Source organism: Dipodomys ordii, unplaced genomic scaffold, assembly GCF_000151885.1.
Source record: "Dipodomys ordii isolate 6190 unplaced genomic scaffold, Dord_2.0 Scaffold17, whole genome shotgun sequence".
NCBI classification, from domain to species: domain Eukaryota; kingdom Metazoa; phylum Chordata; class Mammalia; order Rodentia; family Heteromyidae; genus Dipodomys; species Dipodomys ordii.
In genome coordinates, this window is record NW_012267233.1 from 21,385,431 (window position 1) to 21,405,362 (window position 19,932).

A 19,932-nucleotide genomic window follows, 5' to 3' on the forward strand; every position below is an offset into this window, starting at 1 on the left:
ATTTGAATGACTTTACTTGCTTCTTTTCCAGATCGACTCTATCTCCTGTGGCTCTTGCTTGTCACTGTGGCTTACCACTGGAACTGCTGGCTGATACCACTGCGCCTTGTCTTTCCATATCAAACGCCCAACAACACATGCTACTGGCTTGTTATGGACATTGTCTGTGATTGCATCTACCTTTGTGATATGCTATTAATCCAGCCCAGACTCCAGTTTGTAAAAGGAGGAGAAATAATAGTAAGTGGGGTTTGAGGAAAGAAGCTAACAATATCTCACTGGACTATTAAAAAATAAGTTAACAATAGTTTAATATAATGTTTGATTTGCTGGAAACCCATCAGTAAGAATAATTACGATGATAAAATATCAAAAGAGTCATTGAGTGCTCACTGCATACTAAAGAATAGGCATCTTTCTTGCCTCAGTTTCCTCATCTTTCAGATGAGGTACCTTGATAATTCCAATAGAAATGTTTAAATCAATGCACATAAAGTGCTTGAAGCTGTCTTGGCACACAGTGAGGTAGTATGAAATGTCAATTGTCATTATTACAGTAGTCAATTTGTTCTTATGTCTCAGTCCTTACCATGACACTGCAAATCAGGTATTAGTAGCCCAATGTAAAGATAAATGAACTGAGTTTTGCTGGAGGTAGGTGGTGTGCTCAATGCACAAAGCTAAAAAGTAACAGCACCAGGAGTCAGTGTCAGGTTTTTGTCTCCAAAATCATGCTAGTTCAAGCCGGCAAATTTTGCACAAATAGATAACATTTGAGAGTACAAAGCTAAGTGCCACAACTGAAAAGTCAGAATCTACACATATCTTAGTTACAGGATGTCTTTAATTAAGTGTATAAATTATCAACACAGAAAGAAAAATAATTGAGTATGTATTCTCCCAGTAGTCAAGCTTCAGTCTTAGAAACAGTTGGCTTCTATCACAACACTGTTTGCCATTCACCTCAGTATTCAAGATGAAAGAGAAAGGCATTATTTCACTCATTAGCACCTACTCAACCTTCTAAGGAGACAGCTGGCAAGAAAAGAAAGCACTTGACTGTAATTTGTTCTGGAGACAGACTGTGCTTGCTTTATCATTTTACAGTCAGCAGCAAGTCCAGAGCCTGCATGTGAGTATATAAATCAAGTCAAAGGTCTAGAACTTGGGGACATTTTACCTTAAAAAGCAATGCTTTCTAACTGGGTATCCTGGTTCATTCCTGTAATCCTAGCTACTCAGGAGGCAATCTAAGGATTGTAGTTGGAAGCCAGCCCAAGCAGAAAAGTGTATTTTGGTTTTTGTTTGTTTGCTGGGCCTGAGGCTAGAACTCTGGGCCTGGGCACTGTCCCTGAGCTCCTTTTTGCTTAAAGCTAGCACTCTACTGCTTGAGACACAGTGCCACTTCCAGTTTTCTGAGTAGTTAATTAGAGATAAGAGTCTTAACAAACTTTCCTGCCTGGAGTTGGCTTTGAACATCAATCCTCAAATCTCAGCCTTCTGCGTAGGTAGGAATCAGGCATGAACCACTGGTTTTTACAAGTCCATACCTATATCTCTAAGCACCTGTTTCTGGCTCCTTCCCTAGCTAACCAGCAGAAAGCTTACTTCTGATTGATGGACTATGCAACATGCTTCTCACAGTCACAGCAAAGACTGCACAGATCAGATCCTTCAGTGGCCAAGCAGAAAGAGAAGACTGAATAAGGAGTAACTTCAGCTCACACATAGTTTTAGAGAGAGAATTAGGCCCCTTAATGTCCGGAATATTTCCCTTTGAGTCTCTAGAAGACCTCTTATTATGAAAGAGCTGAAAAAAGTATCCTTTAGGCTGGGAAGGTGGACCACTGGTAGAGTGCTTGCCTTGAATGTATGAGGCCTTGGGTTTGATTCCTCAGCCAGAAGTGGTGCTGTGGCTCAAGTGGTAGAGAGCTAGTCTTGAGCTGAAGAGCTCAGGGACAACGCCCAGACCCAGAGTCTAAGCCCCGCAACCGATATGATATACATACAAAAAAAATAGTATCTTTCATTAGTGTATCTTCTGTAGAGTGCCCCCTATATTCAAAAGCAATTCAAAAGGAAAAGCCAAAGCTGCAGCAAAAATCTCCTCAAAATATTGCCTGTGCTGACTTGAAAGCATTAGTTATCTTACCAGCACCATCCCCCGAGTCTACTGGCAGCATGATGAATGATGATGATGGTGCACAAATAAGAAGTAAACAATGCTGAAAAAAGAGCACTAATTTCAACCTCCATTAGATGCACAAAGGGGAGAAAATCAATGTTTGACAAATGGAAAATGACAAAATCAGTAAGGGGAGACTTTTATTTTCAATTTTCTAAGAGGCCTTTGCACACAATAGAGTGTTAAAACCAAGAAAAATAACCAATAAAAACACATTCAATGGGCTCTATTTAAAATGCATTATCACAAGCTACAAATACAAAGCAGGATCTAATTGTTTTGTTTGTTCATAAGAACTTTAATGGTTTCTTTAATTTATAGTAGGTACTTTAAGACTTTGAAACTTGCTTACTGTTTAGTCCATAGACTTACATAACAGACTTCACCACATTAATTTGTCCATGATATATGAGATGAATATCACCAAAGTATTTGTCCAGCAAACAATTAATGCCTACATTAAATACTAGGTAGGCATATATTAAATACCAGGTAGGCATATTTACCTACTGCCTATGTGCATATATATACATACATATATATGTATGTATTTAATACATACTACACCAAGGTTGGAAGATGGAAATATTAACATTCTACAAGGAGTTGAGAGCAAACAGATGATTAGACACTGGTGATTCACACCTGCATTTCTAACTGTTCAGAGTCTGAGACCTGAGGATCACACCTTGAAGCCAGCCCAGGCAAGAATGTTCAAGAGACTCTGGTCTACAAACAGCCAACAAAAAGCCAGAAGTGGAGGTGTGTCTCAAGTGGTAGAGTGTTAGCCTTGAGCAAAAAAGCTCAGTGCCGTGCCCAGACTAAGTTCAAAACCCAGCACTGGCACCAAAAAAAAAAAAAAAAAAAGAGTAAATAAATGAGTAACAGACAACAGGCCAAAGGACTAACACTCACTACAGAGGGTTGTATCAAGTATGTAAGTATCTTTTCATTTAATTAATTTAAACTTTGTTCTGCATATTCTACATTGCAGACTTTGGGTTTCATGTCAATATTACATTATTAAATATTTACAGTAGGTGTGCAAAATTGGTACTAATCTCACTTTATAAGTGGAAAAGAAAGTGCTCAGTGAAAAAATTAATTTGCTTTCTATAAATAATATTGTTAGCAAATTATAATAGTGAAATTTGACCTTTGGTTGTCTCTGTTATATCATAAGTAGTCTAATTTTTATTGAATAAAATTAATAGAAATTGGAGTTAGGCATGTGAAATACAGAGAGTGGTTATTTTTCTTCAGGTCATCTTATAAACAGTACTGACAATTAAGTGACTGCACCAGAAGGCCTAAATAATGTTTTAACTACATAACTTTTTAATATTTCTACAGATCTTGTGATTGGTATGTTTAGCTACCCAACAGATTGTCTCATTTCTAAATAATATCCACTGTCAGTTCCAACCTAATTCCGAATGTGTATACAAGAATTTACATTCAAGAAACATTTGTGCTGGTCCTTAGTCTTTTAGAACACTTTTTTGTATATTTTAAAGTGGCTTTCATTATAACATTTTCATGCATGTACATAATGTATTTCAATGCTACTCCTCAATTCCTTTTTCTTGTATCCTCCCTCCCTCAATATTTATGTGTTGATAGTCATATGGGACTCTTTCTGAGTCTGACTTATGATACTTAACATGATGATCTCCATTTCTACTCATTTTCTCCAATGACATTATTACATTCTTCTTTATGCTGAATTTAAAACTTTGTCTACATATGCTACATTTTCTTTACTCATCTGTTTATGAGAACATAGGCTGATTATATAACTTCACTCTCATGAATATTGCTGCCATATACATGAGTGTGTGTAGAATTACTTCCGTATTTCCAAAGGAAAGACACTGGAAATAAACGAAGAATACTTGTAAACCTTCTCAGTTGCAACCTTCTGTTGCAGTCACTTAATTGTCAGTACTGTTTATAAGATGACCTGAAGAAAAATAGCCACTCTCTGTATTTCACATGCCTAACTCCAATTTCTATTAATTTTATTCAATAAAAATTAGACTACTTATGATATAACAGAGACAACCAAAGGTCAAATTTCACTATTATAATTTACTATTATTTAAAGAAAAATTAATTTTCTGACTGAGCACTTCCTTTTCCACATATAAAGTGAGATTAGTACCAATCTTGCACACCTATTGTAACTATTAAATAATATAATATTGACATGAAACCCAAGGTCTGCAATGCAGAGCAAATTGTTAAATTAGTTAAATGAATACTTACATACTTGACACACTTATTTAGCTCCCTCTCTTACTTGATACATCTCTTGAAAGTTAGCATAGTATTCACCTCATTTCTGCAAACGTGTCCCAAGGCTGCTCTTTGAGGTTAGAAAAGGAATTGGCTCAAGGATTTTCTTTCCTTAGATAATTATTTTTTAATCTGCATGATCATTGTTTCAGATGATATTCTTTTCAAAGGACTTTGTCTGTTCTGCATTAAATTTCAGAATTGTTTATCAGAAAAGGCAAATAAAAAATATGCTGACATCTGAGTAGAGTTTCTTCAAAAACTAGTTGATGGACGATTTAGGTGCAATTAGTATATTTTCCTTAAAGCCATCCTCCCCTGAAGAAACATTGCTGCCTAATGAGGAAGTTTAAACAGAGGAGAGAGTTAAATAAGGTGACATTTAAAAAATAACTGCCTAATTGTTACCGGGGAGCATGCTGATCCTCATAAAGCTAATGATGCCACATTTATTTACCACTCTAAAAAAAAGAGATTTTAGATCCACTACATGACACTTTTATTTAATCCAGCAAGTTTGACTCACATTTATATTTATTCAATCACAGCACTGTAAACTACTTTCAAAGTAAGTAGATAAAGGTACTAAAAGCGTTCCTTCTAGGTGAAGGGAGAATAGTGCCATTCAGTTTACAACTTGGCATTTGACCTATGTCTATTCTATCCCATAGAAACTTTGAAGGAACTGACTGATTTTCCTCCAGGTTGTCCTATAATTTATAAAGCCATCAATTTAAATGTGTCTCTACCTACTTGTGACTCCAACAGCCATTTTATTTAACAATACAAACTGTTCAGATAAGCATGTTATAAAGTTAAAGTGTACATGAATGTAAAAATTATAGCCCACAAACGGCCAAAAGCAGAGTAATGAGGAAGTTGATTAACTAAATTTTGACCCTACTCAGCAGAAGTTGATGACTTCTGAACTTAAACCTCATGAATGATAATTGTTTGGGTGATGTTGCTTCCATATGATCAAATTCTATTACTTTAGTATAATAATAATGTCTCATTAAAGAGACATGACAAGTTTCTTCTTCTGTATCACAGAAACCTGAAAATGTAACTTCAATAATAGCATTAGTTCTTTTAGGGATGAGTATTAAGTGCCATCCTACACATATGGAACATGAAACACATTTATTGAGTACCTATTAAATGTCAGACACTAGAAGGAACTGAGAAAACAGAGATTGACTATTTGTATCTGTTTCTGACATAGCCTCCGTGTGAGAGACAGACAAACAAAAGAAAAGTCTTGACAAAGATAAACCCATGGGTTCAAATCTTGATGAACAGCTGGATTTGTCTGTATAATTCTATTGCTGTAATTAAATAAATGTTTTGAGTTCTGAGATCTGCATGAGTAAAGAGTTAAGGTGACAACCTCTGACACATTGGGGAACAACTGAACAGTGTATATGCTTAGGAGATGCCTACCCAATTCAAGAGGTGCAAAAAAGGCAAACTGAAGGGAGCTTGGGTTTTTCTTTTTCTTGAAATCATGCAACACTGTAGGATTTGACACAAAAGGGACTGTTAAGTACTCAGATTTGTAGATCTGCCTGCCATTGTACAATATATAAAAGGGAGCAAAGACCTAAGACAAGGAGATCATTGCCAAAAGGAAAAAGTGGATGTAGAAGCACTTCCCAAGGAAGAATATGTACAAATGGGCTTGTTGGAAGAGGGCTGAGGGAAACAGAGGTCTGCAGTGTAGAGGTATGTACTCAAATGGTGTGAAATGCAGTGGGGGATCACAATGGAGATAATCATGGAGTTAGGGTTGGTGCAAACAGCTGACAAAAACAATGGAAGTAGACATTTGGTAACATCAACATACAGGGTGGTCTTTGAAACTACAAGAGTGGATGGGGTTTTCCAGGAAGTAAGTGTATTCCAAAACAAGAAGGAAACCAACTCTAAAAACACCAAAGAGTAGATGCTTTTAAGGACAAAATTGTCTCAAAAAATGTCAAATACTTGGAAAACTTTTATTCTTCTCTTCATTCTGGTTTCATTTCATCCACTCAGTAATTAGAGAGCATTTAAGCACTATTACTATTTAATAAAGCAGACCAATTTTAAATAAAGAATCCAAGAAATATGTGCATCATTTGGAAATGTAGTAAGTGCCATAACAGGATGTTAAGTGCCAACAGGACTCTCTGAGTGCCATAATTAAGACATTATTTGTGGCCTTTGCCCTGTTAGTCTGGATAGTATAAGAAAAGTGGAAAAAGGCACAATTGCCATTTTAGTGCCCGGAGTAACACCAGAAGTGAGGGGAAGATATGGTGGCTCTCCTAAGAATCTCAACACTGGAAAACAGTAAGGCAATAACAAAAGAAAACGAAAGTCAGGGAAGAGTTTATGTCTTTAAATGTGAGAGGAAGGAGCATATTTTTAGGCTGAGGTTGGAGGAAAACAATAGAGAGAAATAACTATAAACCTAAAGCAAAAAGGATATAACTCATGAAACTGGCTAAAAATTAAAAAGTATATGTGTGCATTTATTATTATTATTATTATTGCAGGTAGAGTCAAATGAATTAAAGAGACACTACAGGAATTCTACAAAATTCCAGGTAGGTGAGTTACAAGTAATTTCAAATCTATTCAAGTCATCCATTGTCAATTTGACTTTAAGTTCTATTTCTATGAATAAGTAGTCATACGTTTGTTCATACAAGTGAGACAAAGCACACCTCTCTCTTTTTTGACAAATTTACAAAATTTATTTGAGGGAAAAAAATCAAAGATGAGGCAACACTTAAAACTAGAATAGGTCAGAGATAGCTAATAGTTTTTGGGTGTTTTGTTTTGTTTTAAAATACAGGGCCTCACTAGGCAGCCCAGAATGGCCACAGATTTTACATATAGTCTGGCCTTAAACTCAAGAACAACCTTGCTGTCTCAGCAGAGTATTGTGATTACAAACATGAGCCACTATACCTGGCTTGGGACCCAAAACTGTTGTTTCTCAGTAATTTCATAATGTTCCTTTAAACGTGTAAATGAGAAATTCAAAATACGAGTCTGTATCTACCACACTAAAATAAGTAAATAAATAAATGCCCACATTCTAGTAGCAATTTAAATACCAATAAAGCAAGCTAGGGTGCTTGTTTCTTTTCTAAAGTATTCTAGTCCCCAAGTCCTATACCACAATTCCCATCTTTTTCTTGTTCATTATAGCAAAATAAAAAAATGAAAAGAAGCAATTATTTAGGTAACATGGTATCTTCTTTTCTTAAATAGCAATATGTTTTTGTGCAAGTACTGAGGCTTTAACTTCAAGCCTTCTACTCTTGCTCACCCCATACACACGTATATACCCCATACACACACATAACCCCCCACACACACATCTAGCACTCTGTACTTGAGACACATCTTCACTGTCAGATCTTTTTTTTTGTATATATTTTATTGTAAAAATGATCTTTTCTCAATAATTGTGGAGGAGTCTCTTTGATATGTCTGCCTGAGAGGGCAAATAACAAATATAATATTGTGTTTTTACGTTTTTGTTTTTGTTTTTGTTGGTCGTGGGGCCTGAACTCTGGACCTGGGCACTGTCCCTCAGCTCTTCAGCTCAAGGCCAACATTCTACCATTTGAGCCACAGCGCCACTTCCTGTTTTTATGTTTTTATCACTCATAAGATAATAAAGAGTAAAGAGAAAAAATAAAAGATGACAAAATATTGTTTATAAAATATTTTTCCCCTTTACTCTGAGAAACAGGCAGGTTACAAAACTTGTGCATATAAACTCCAGCCTCCTACTTTAAAGACAACAATTTTGTTACCTCAACTTTTGTTTAAAAAACTCAAATCTGGGTTAGGTCCCAAATTGTCCTGTTTAAACATTGACAGTGATGAAAATCTCATTCAGTCTGTTTTTTTTATCTTTAATACTTTCTTTTGTAAAAAAAAATCACTTGTACTTGGACATATTCATAAAAGATCTAGACTACTTTGAATTCTACAAAGACAACAAATATTATTTGTTTAAAAAACACAGAAAGCTAACTACAAACTCAGTACATTTTTAAGACTGAATGTGGATTAAATTAATATATTTAAGTTTTGTGTTTATAAATATAAATTTTGAATTTACTTAATTGTAATCACTTCTTTTGAACTGTCTTAGCACATCCTCTTTGACATTGTATTATTGTTATTTTGTACTTGGCTATTCCACTATAGATGGTTAAATTCTCGTGGGCAAAAAAAAAGGCCTCATGGCCTTTCTGCCTGGGCTGTCTTTGAACTGCAATCTTCAGATCTCAGCCTCCTGAGTAGCTAGGATTACAAGTGTGAGCCACCAGTGCCTGGCTCATGGTTTTATTTATTCTGTTATGAATAACAGCTTTCCTGGCTGTTCTCGGTTAAGAGTTGTTAACTTTCAGATCATTACAAGCCTTCCTTGCTTTTAAAGTTTCTATTACAAAAATCTGCTGTTGTTTTGGTGGGTGTCCACCAAAATGAGTAACTTGGATTTTCTTTCTTGCAGCTGTAGTATTCTTTTTTTGTTCTCTGTACTTACTAATGTCAACTTAACACTAAAACGTTCATTAGATTATACCCTATAATAAGGTAAGACTTCAGTGGTTGATGTTATGATGTTTATTAACTAATTATTCCCCTACTCAGAGAGTAAATAAAAAGTTCTTTCTCCAGATTTGACACTGGAAAATCTCTGCTTTCCAAAACCTTTTTTTTTTTTTTTTTTTTTGCTGTTGGTGGTGGTTGTAGGCCTTGAACTTAGGGCCTGAACACTGTCCTTGAGCCTCTTTGTGCTCAAGACCTGTGCTCTCCACTTGAACCACAGTGCCACTTTCAATTTTTGAGTGGTTAATTGGAGATAAGAGCCTCCTGGGGGCTTTACTGCCTGGGCTGGCTTTGAATTGAGATCCTCAAATCTCAGCCTCCTCAGTAGCTAAGATCACAGGTGTGATCTACCAACAAAGCTCCAAAACATTTTTAAAAATGAAGTAATATACCACATTTTCTTGAAACATTTGTCTTTTGAGTGACATTGGGTCTGATTCATACCTTAGCTGTGGTGAATAGTGCTGCAATGAGCATGGTTGTGCTGCTGGCTTTACTGTATCCTAGTTTGTGATTTTTTTTTTTATAAATTCCCAAGAGTAGAATTTCTTTTTTTTTCCTGATCCCATTCCTTTTTATTATGGTAATTTCACTCTTGTTAATTTAGCAATCAAGGAGTAGAATTTCTTAATCATGAGGTAGTTCTATGTTTAGTTTTTGAGGAACCTCCATATTGCTTTCCAGAGCAGTTGAACAAGTTTACATTCCCACCAACAGTGTTTTAGAGTTTCCTTTTGCAAACATCTTCACCAACATCTGTTATTGTTTGTATTATAGAAAGAATAATATCACATCACTTGCAAAGAAATGGAAGAACCTGGAAAAATTATGTTAAGTGAAGTAATTAGTCCCAGAGATACAAAGTTTGCGTGTTTTTTCTCATCGCTTATAAATATATAAGTAAATACTTTGGGTGGTACTCAAGAATAGACAAATGTACTAACTGAAATAAGGTAGTTTCAGAAGGAGAACTCATACAGTATAATTCCTTAGAAAGGCAATCAAAGGTCAAGAAAATAAACCTCAGAAAATGAGTTTTTAAAGGGGGTTGAGTGGGATCTAGGAGAGGGGGAGTAGATAAGTGAAGAGAAGAAATAAATGCAGTCAAAAGTTAAATGTATATCCTAGAAAATTAAGAAAAGTGAAAGAAGGGATGGGATGGGAAGGATGGATGAGAATGTTGAAAGATGGAACATTGATCAGGACACATTGTATTCATAAACTACTTCTTTGAATGGCACCTCTTTTGTACAACTACTTAAAGACAACAAAAAAAAAAAAAAAAAAAAAATCTTACCTTAGCTCCTATTTTAACCCCAAATGCTTTACAGAGTGCCTTATACAGAATTTTAGTGTTGAACAAATATTCAATTCAAGTTTTTGCAATGAAAAATAAATAACCTCTGTCTATACAACTTCTTCCCAAAGGGTTAAGATTAAAAATTACTATGACTGCATAGAAAAGTTGAATAAGCAACTTCATAGAAACCAAGGAAAGTTGTTGGGGGGGGTTGTTTGTTGTTGTTTGTCTTTTGTTTACTAGTCCTGGGGTTTGAACTCTAGGCGTGAGCACTGTCCCTGAGCTCCTTCTGCTCAAGGCTAGCCACTGCACCACTTCCAGCTTTTTCTGTGATTAAATGGAGATAGGAGTCTCAGGGACTTAGCTGCTGGACTGGCTTTGAACCACTATCTTTAGATCACAGCCTCCTAAGTAGCTAGGATTACAAGAGTGAGCTGCCCAGCAAAAGTTGTTATTCTAATTGAAGCAGAAGCCATGATTCTTTGGTAAACATACAAGTCAACAGTTCCAGGCTCCTGCTTCCTTATTAGTAGCATATTGTTCTAGGAAATGTTCTACACACCTCTCAACTTTTCACAGAAATCAATATCTGTAAGGTAAAATCAATGATGCCTGATGAAATGATATAATGTCTAAATAAATTCCTTTAGTAATGTGTTTATAATAGATAATTTTGTTGATCCTAACTACAAGATCCATTTCCATTATTGTTATTGTTCACATTAAGGATTTGAACTCTGGGTCTCCCATATGTTAGGCTGGTGTGAATCTAATAAGCCAGGCCTCAAGCCTAGTTTTTCATTTCATAGTGATTCATTTCAGAATTGCGATTCTTTTCTATCCTGACTGAGTTGAGATTCACCTACTATATAGGCTTCCATAGTCTTTAGAACATCAAAGGCCTGCCACCATATCCAGCTCCCTTTGGTGGAGATGGAATCTCATGGATTTTTCTGCTCAGTCTGGCCTATAAACATGATCTATTCAATCTCAGCCTCCTACTATGGGATGAAAGGTGTATACTATGGAGCCAAGCTCTAGGTTGAGAAGAGGTCTGTGAGCCTTTCTGCCTAAATTGGCCTCAACCTGTAATCCTCCCATTCTCAGACTCCAATTAGTGGTGAGTAACAAGCACTTGGCTGCAAGTTCTACTTCCGTTCAATGGTAATTGGCTTTAGAATTCTGTTATGTTATTAATTTTCTCAATTCCATATTATCTAGTCCACAATACCCTCCTCACTGCTCTTGTTTTAAGGTAGGCTAAAATGCCTAACATGCCGTATTTTTAAGACCACATAAATTTTAAAGTAAATAATTCCTTTATATAAAGAATTCCTTGCTATTGCACACAAAAGTATGCAAGTGTGATATTGTCACTTCCCTGATCATTTACCCTAGGAATTATGAGAATAAGAGAAGGCCAGAATAGTATAAATGCATGACAAGTTTTTAGAATGTGTGGTTTTAGCGATTAATAACAGTTTTTTCAATGTCTTTACCCATCAGAGTTGCTGAATAAATGATATCTTCCTTGTCTTATGTCTTATCTTGAATAATGTCTGCTAGATATTCCCATAGCAGCTAACTTGTAGCAAAATAATCCAAAGTAGATAAGGGGAAAAAGCATTGAGGACTATAGATGAACAACAATAGTAGAACCTACTCAATATACTGGAGAATTGTTGGGAACAAAAATACATGCAATATGTAATAGATTCAAACAAAATCGGGAATGGACTTGATTTTTAATTCCGATCTTGGTATTGAAAAGACTACTGAAGGAATGAAATGATCACTGAAGTATTTGGGAAAGCTCAACAAAAATTCTAGCCAAGGTCATAGCTAAGCAATAGTCAGGTGCGTGAAGGTGGGAATGAAATACAATAGGAATTTTTCTTTTCATGGACCCAGCATGCCTTTCAATGGCACTCTGCACATTTATCTCTATGAAATTTTGAATTAACAATGAATTTATTGTAGCTGGCTATCTAGGGGCATATGTTGGTATAAGACCCTATACACACTGAAAATTATATAAACATAATATAATAGTAGATGTGTTCTTCCAACAGCTGGATGTTGCATCAATAATGCCTTTTGATGTTTTCTACCTCTTCTTTGGGTTTAACCCAATATTTAGAACAAATAGGATATTAAAGGTAAGATAATTTCATTTAACTGCCTTCTTGTCATAATAGAAATATTGAAGCCATTTAAAACACCTTAAAATTATCAGCTATCTTATTTTTCTGTCCTTGTGAAAGCTATGACAGATTTTTTTTAGTAAAGTGCCATTACATCTACTGATAGAGAATTTTTTGTCTTATCCTATATCCATTAATAGGGATTGTTTAATCTGAATGACTAATGTTTTTGTATTTCTAAGTGCAACTATAATTACAAATGAGTCTTTCATATTTCTTCTACTTGTTTCTTTTCATCAAATAGTTAAAAAATCCCAAAGAGACTGTGTAAAAGGGCATACATGTAGTTACCTATAACCTTTATGCAAATTTATGCAATCACACCTCTTTGCATCACAAAATTGCATTCATATTTGTCTACAACTGAAAATGTTCATCAAGAAGGAAATAATTAAATGTCTTTCCACCTAGGTATACAAGGGAGTACTTTTTACCTTTATTTCTTTTTGTCTGTTGTGGGGCCTGAACTCTGGGCATTGGTGCTGTCCCTGAGCTCTTCAGCTCAAGGCTAGTGCACTACCACTTGAGCTACAGTGCCACTTCCCGTTTTTTCTGCTTATGTAGTGCTGAAGAATCCAACCCAGGGCCTCATGCATGCAAAGCAAGCACTCTACCACTGACCCACTTTCCAAACCCTGCTTTGTACCTTTAAAAAATATAAACAAAATCTTCCTTTCTTTTCTATGTGTCTGTCTCTCTTACTCTCTCTTCTTTCTCTATCTCTACCTTTCATATGAAGTCTCACTGTGTAGTCCAGGGTGGCCCTAAACTTTAATCCCTCTTCTTAGCCTCCCAAGTAGGAGGACTACAACCATCACTGCCATGCACTGCTATGCATATCAAGAGGAGATTTTCTTTTTTTTATAGTGTATTTTTTATTGTGAAAATACTGTACAGAGGGGTTACAATTACATGGGCAAGATAATGAGTACATTTCTTATCAAACATTGTTGCCTCCTCCTTTGTTTCCCTTTACCATTCCTTCCCATCTACCCAGATTCCTGCCAAAGTTGTAAAGTTCATTTCATTGTTGCAATGGGTCCACCTGTATTCTTATTGAAACAATTTGTTTTTCCCCTTCCCCTCCACAAATTTACTAACATCAAATACAGTGAAAACAGGGGTTATACCGTGGGGGAAGGACATACAAAGGAACAAAGAAATAATCTTATAAATATGTTAGAAACAATAGCAAGAAAGAAGAAAACATTTGAGTACTTATCTTGTGGTTCATTTCCCCTAACATCAACTTATCTGACAGTTTCTGCTTGACTCATACATATACTAGTTATTGCAAATAAGGGAAACCATGGGACCTATGTTTCTTTGGGCCTGGCTTACTTCACTTAATATAATTTTTTCCAAGTCTTTCCATTTCCTAACAAATGGTGCAATGTCATTCTTTCTGATGGAGGCATAGAATTCTGTTGTGTATATATACCACATTTTCTTGATCCATTCATCTACTGAGGGGCATCTGGGTTGGTTCCATATCTTAGCTATAGTAACTAATGCTACAATAAACATAGTTGTGCTGGTAGCTTTAGTAAGGTCTTGTTTGTGATCATTTGGGTAAATGCCCAAAAAGGAGGGGATTTTCTACAGAGTAAAATGGAAAGACTTCCAAATTAAATTGCTAAGTAAAAGGTAAAACAGGCTAGATACAGAACCATCTATAGCATAATACTATTGTCCATGTTACAAAGAAAGGAAAAAATACCCAGGTTTTCCAGTAAATACCTAAAGACTACCAAAAACAAAACAAAAAGGAAAGGATAAAAGTAATTAATGGAAAAAAGAAGGCAAATCAGGATAGTTGGGGCATGAAGAAGAGGAAGACTTCTGAAGATATATGTTTAATATTGATTTTAGAACTATAAAATTATCTACTTAAAATTTTCATGAATATTTCATAATACATCATCTTTTTAGTTACCTATCAGGGTTTGAAATTTCATATAAATCTTTAAGAATAGCAAGGATAATTTGACTCTCCAAAGATAGCCTTTAAAAAAGCATAAAAGATTTTATAAAATTTAGTTGACTATCATTTTTTATCTTGGAAAGAAAAGATACTATGGCATGGTGACACTAGTGTATCCTGAAGCAAATCACACTAGCTGCCACTTGTTTAATACACCCTTGGGCTACATACTTTGCCAAAAGAATAAATGATCTCATCTATTCCTACAATCAGAAATGAAGAAATAATAATGGGTTGGTGACGATCTATTCAGAAAAATCTACTGATGAGATGCAGTATCTGGACTTCATCACACTTATCTGACTATAAATTCTTTGCTAGAAGCAAACTAGCAGATGGACATCAGGCAGAAAAGCCCTCCCTTCCATGCTTTATAATGTGTTCTACCCATATTTCCACATATTCAAGACAACTCTAGGCACTTATTGTTTTCCTTTATAACATGAGTATAAATTTGAAGCAGAGCACAAACGTTCCATGCAGCCTAGGGTCCAACCATTCTTCATCCAATTTATAGTTTTACCCAAGCGTTTCAGGAGGCACTAGCTCAAAGACAATTACTTTCAGAAATATTTTGGTGCCTAAGAATTTGGATGTTTATCTGACATTAGAATAAAACCTTATAAAATACATTCTCATTATACCCCACCTCTGTACACCTAAAATGTTAGAAAGCTTTTTATTGCCTTAAGTTGTTTAAAAAAAATAGAGATTATGAAAGTCAACATAGTACTTCTTTACCCAGCTTTAAAGTCCTGAATGTCACTTACTTATAAGGATGTTATTGGAAGGGATATCTAGGATGAATATCTATCATCTGTCTTCAGGTTCTAAATGCAAAAAAAGTATGAATGTTGTCTATAAACATTTAAACTATATTTTAAAATATTTCTCTTTTGTCCAGATGCCCCAAAAGAAAGAATTACAAATTAGAATGAATATACTCAGAGCATTTGAGGGATATTTTCTCACTCAGGAATTTGGAGAGGGGAGAGTGAAACAGCTCATTTGCTTATATTTCTAGTTTGAAAGTTATGGCTATTACATGTACTAATATCAATCCTTAATATTCTATTACACCCACATGTATATTGGGTGAACTTTTTAAATTTTTTGTATATATTTTATTGTAAAATACTGTACAGAGGAGTTACATGAGTAAGGTAATGAGTATATTTCTTATGGAGCATTGTTGCCACCTCCTTTGTTTTTCCCCTACCATCCCTTCCCTCCCCACCTCCCCAACTCCTCCCTGCTCCCCCCACAAGTTGTAAAGTTCATTTTCAACATAGTGTCTTGTACATCTCATTGTTACAATGGGTTAACCTGTATCCTTGTTTCAGCATTTTGTTATTTTTCTTCCCCTCCCCAAATTAGAAAAAAATGTATATTCAAAAACAGGTGTTATACCATGGGGGGGGGACATACAAACAAAAAACAAAAATTCATATGGTACATTATCAATACATTTCGCTTTGCATCATCATATGACCATATGAGATGATGCTAAGTGAAATGGGTGACTTTCTGAACTAAGCAATCTAACATCCTGTCAGTCTACAAGATTCTACAATGCCAAGCACACTAATGCTATCAGTGTATGTGACATGTGTGTTCTCTAATTGCATTTGCTTTACAGAAGAGGCAACCAAGATTGAGAAATAGTAAGATATATACCAATAGGACTGGCATATGTCTCAGGGATTCACGATTTTACTCCTGTCTTGCACTGCATTGAAAAGGGAAGAGATGCAGAGGGGTAGAAGTGCATGAAGGCAATAAGAGTTGAGATAAGGTTAGAAATAAACAGGAAAGACCCTTGAGGGAAATGGCAACTCTCACTGCACCTTTGAAGATTGTGAAGAATGGCTAGCTGAAGCTAACTCTTAGTGGACTTTATATGTTGTCAAGAGGAGGAGGTAACAGTGCTCGATAGGAAATGTACTCATTACCTTACTCGTGTAACTGTAACCCCTCTGTACAGTATCTTTACAATAAAAATATACACTAAAAATGAGTAAATACCACATCTTGCTTTAAAATAATGTTAATACTCAGTAATAGAAGTTCCTACATATGACTTCAATGTATTGCATTGTGCTTTTCCTCTTTTACTGAGGTTTAGGGGATTGTGATTTAATTATTGTGAAATAGAGTTCTACTGTACACTAAAATGGAAATAGACAATTGCTACAATTAAGACTATAAATGGTGAGTAGAAGGGACATAAAGCAAAAAGCTCTGGAAGCTGTGTTCCATGCTACAAAATACTACTGCCCACAGAAAAATGCTATTAAATAGGATCAAGACTCAAGACTTTTAGAGATATATGAATAAAATCATTGCCTGTAACAAATAGCATGTGTTTTATGTACTTGTATCTGCTAGAAGAATCTGAAATTAATATACTCTGAAATTTCTTTTGCATATTTTCCACATAGTATACTTCATTTTTGGAGTTTAACCATCACCTCGAATCTCTAATGAATAAAGCATATGTCTACAGGTAATGTATAATCTATATACTTGCAGGAACTAGAAAGATAAATGGTACATTTTAGGCAGCACTTCGGATAAAATGGCCATCATACTCAAGAAAATGGCACAATTTCAGATTGGGGCTATATAAAGTATATTTCTAAAGAAGATATGGGTATTTCAAGTAAGAGAAAAACATGGAAATCATACCAGATTTTAGAAGAAAACTGGATTGAGAAATAGGACTTCTTACCTAATTTAGCAAGTTACACAAGCTCTTTTGTAAGTCAGCTTTCCATCTCTCTCATGACAATTGATTTGTACTCTAAGTTTCATTCATTTGCTATTATAAACTTCTTACACAGAGACCTCTAGTCACAGTTCATAGTTGCATAAAGACCCAGGAGAGCTTTTCAGAGATAGCCACTTAAATCAGCATGACATATTTTATGGGACTCAAACTGGAGAGGTGACCCTTGAGGCATGTCTTTCACAGAGTGACTTACACCATCTGTGAAAAGAAGGGAATATTTGGTTTTTACACTCTGTCAGTCCTACTCAAGATACTGCAGTCAGACAATCTTTCAAAGTACCTTCACTTCCTATGGTACTAATGAGAGCTAACAATTGGCAAATCTAAAACAAGGGGTTTCAGTGGAGAGTTAGAGAAAAAGAAAATGTTAAAGTAGGCTGTATTCCAGAAACCACATGAATCCTTACTGTGCATTTATTCCCTCTGACAGAATCATTCGAACAACTGGATACTTGCTGTTTATTCTGCACATCAATGCCTGCATTTATTACTGTGCTTCAAAGTATGAAGGAATTGGCACAACTAAATGGGTTTATAATGGTGAAGGAAACAAGTAAGTTCAATTTTGAAAGAAGCTATTATTGATTCTTCTTAAGTTTCTGTTTCTGTTCATGGATTTTTCTAAAGTCAGTGTCTTTTCATTGTCAATAGCAACCAATTCATGAACAGTAAAACCCCAGTAGTATGGTCACTGTATTTTTAAGTAAGAGTATAGAAGATATCAATCTCTCTGATACTAGGGGTCCATGTGTGCACATGTGTGTTTCCTGGGCTGGCTTGTGTTATACATTTCTTACTCAGGATTATGACCAAAAAAGTTTGGAAGCTTTTATGTTCAATATCTGAGTAATAGGGGATTTTTATTATCTCCAATACTGGTGGCTAGTAATGAACAATGTTAATTATTTAGAGGGCAGGTGCAATGATTAATTAGTTTACTACTGAAAGGTTTTATAGGTTTATGAGTCAGATATACCCACTAACTCAATTAAACAGAGAATAACAAGGATCATAAATAAAATTTGACAGTTAACTATGCAAGTGTCTGGGAAATAAAAGAAATCATTTGAAACATGCAATGCAAAAAAATCAGGATTCAGTAAATGGCAACTGAGATACTTATAAAAAAAAGTTTTCTTCATGTAAATATGAAGGCTTGATATAAAGTAGACATTAAGGAATTTCTGTTCCAATGAAGTGACATTGAACATGTTCTAAGGCAATTTCCTTGCAGGAAGAAAGTAAACCACAATTGAAGGTCAGCATTCCACCCTTGAGGTGGAGAAAAAATTATATGATAGAGTAGTAGAGAAAGTATCTTGCAAAATAATACACTACCTACCTAAAGGACACTGGATATGTACAAGGGATTAAAATTTTAGAGCTTTTAACAAGAATTTATTTTTTAAAACTTATGGTTAGAAGACCCATGAACTAAGAAGGACAGAGAGAGAGAGCAAGAGACAGAAACAGAGAGAAAGAGAGTGAAACCGACAGAGAATAAATCTAATCTTAGAAAGTTTATAACCAAACCTATAGGTCCCTAGCCAAAATTTATTAATAAGTAATTTTCTTTAGAAGGTGGGTTAAATTTCTTTATGTATTTATTTTGATGTAAATAACTAATTTTACAGAAAATTAATATACTAATTATATCAAATACACATTTACTACAATGGCTAAAATTTGAAGCATTGACAATGCTAAGGATTGTGATAAGACTAATCTTACAATTTTGACTCATAGGTTTACAGGTTACAGCCTGTATAGGCTAGGTCCATTACTGTGTAGCAACAGAAACAGGAGAAAAAGAGAAGGAAGCTGCTCACTTCATCACAGCCAGGAAGCAGAAAGGAAAAATTCCTACCGTAGCAGGTGTTTGCCTTTGTCCCCTGTCCAGGCCCTCCAGACTATAGGAAGGTACCATTCATATTTCGGACAAGGCATTCCTCTCATTGGCAATTCTCTCTTAAAATACCTTCACAGACACCCAGCGGCATGCTCTACTAATGTCTTAGGCATTTCTCAATCCAATAAAGTTGACAAAGCTACTAGATCTCTTATATATTCTTTTTTAAACAGTGACAGATTTCATTTACCTTAGTATTGCCTAACTTTTTATATTTTTCAGATTTACAAAACATAATTTTAACCTGTTGAAGTATAGAAATAAAGTTATTACTTAGTTTTACCAAGTACTCAGCTCCTTGTGATAATACACTACTATGTTTAAAGTTAACTCTTTTGCATGAGACACTTTGACCACAAAAATAGACATATTCAATATGATATTTTATTACTTGAATTGATGAAAGTTTCCACACTCTATCTTGTAAATCTTATTACCTTAACTTTGGCAAATCTGTCAAATTCCATTTGTTGAGAAGTCTTATCTTGGGAATTACATAAAATGGCACAACCATTTGGGGAAAGATCAATTCATTTATTTTACAACTAAACATACACCTACCTACAACTGAAAATTTTCAAGCTTAGATATTTACCCAAGATAATTTTTTTGGGGGGGGTCTGGTCGTGGGGCCTGAACTC

General features: G+C 35.1%; 1 protein-coding gene across 1 annotated transcript in view; it reads left to right on the plus strand.

Annotated features, from left to right (window-relative positions):
- Cngb3 (cyclic nucleotide gated channel beta 3) overlaps window positions 1–19,932 on the plus strand; it is a 147,682-nt gene that overhangs the window by 56,927 nt on the left and 70,823 nt on the right. The window contains exons 9-13 of the mRNA XM_013012407.1: window positions 32–240; window positions 7,024–7,074; window positions 12,476–12,562; window positions 17,033–17,097; window positions 17,813–17,935. Coding sequence (XP_012867861.1) covers window positions 32–240; window positions 7,024–7,074; window positions 12,476–12,562; window positions 17,033–17,097; window positions 17,813–17,935 — 535 coding nt within the window. The remainder of the gene's footprint in view (window positions 1–31; window positions 241–7,023; window positions 7,075–12,475; window positions 12,563–17,032; window positions 17,098–17,812; window positions 17,936–19,932) is intronic.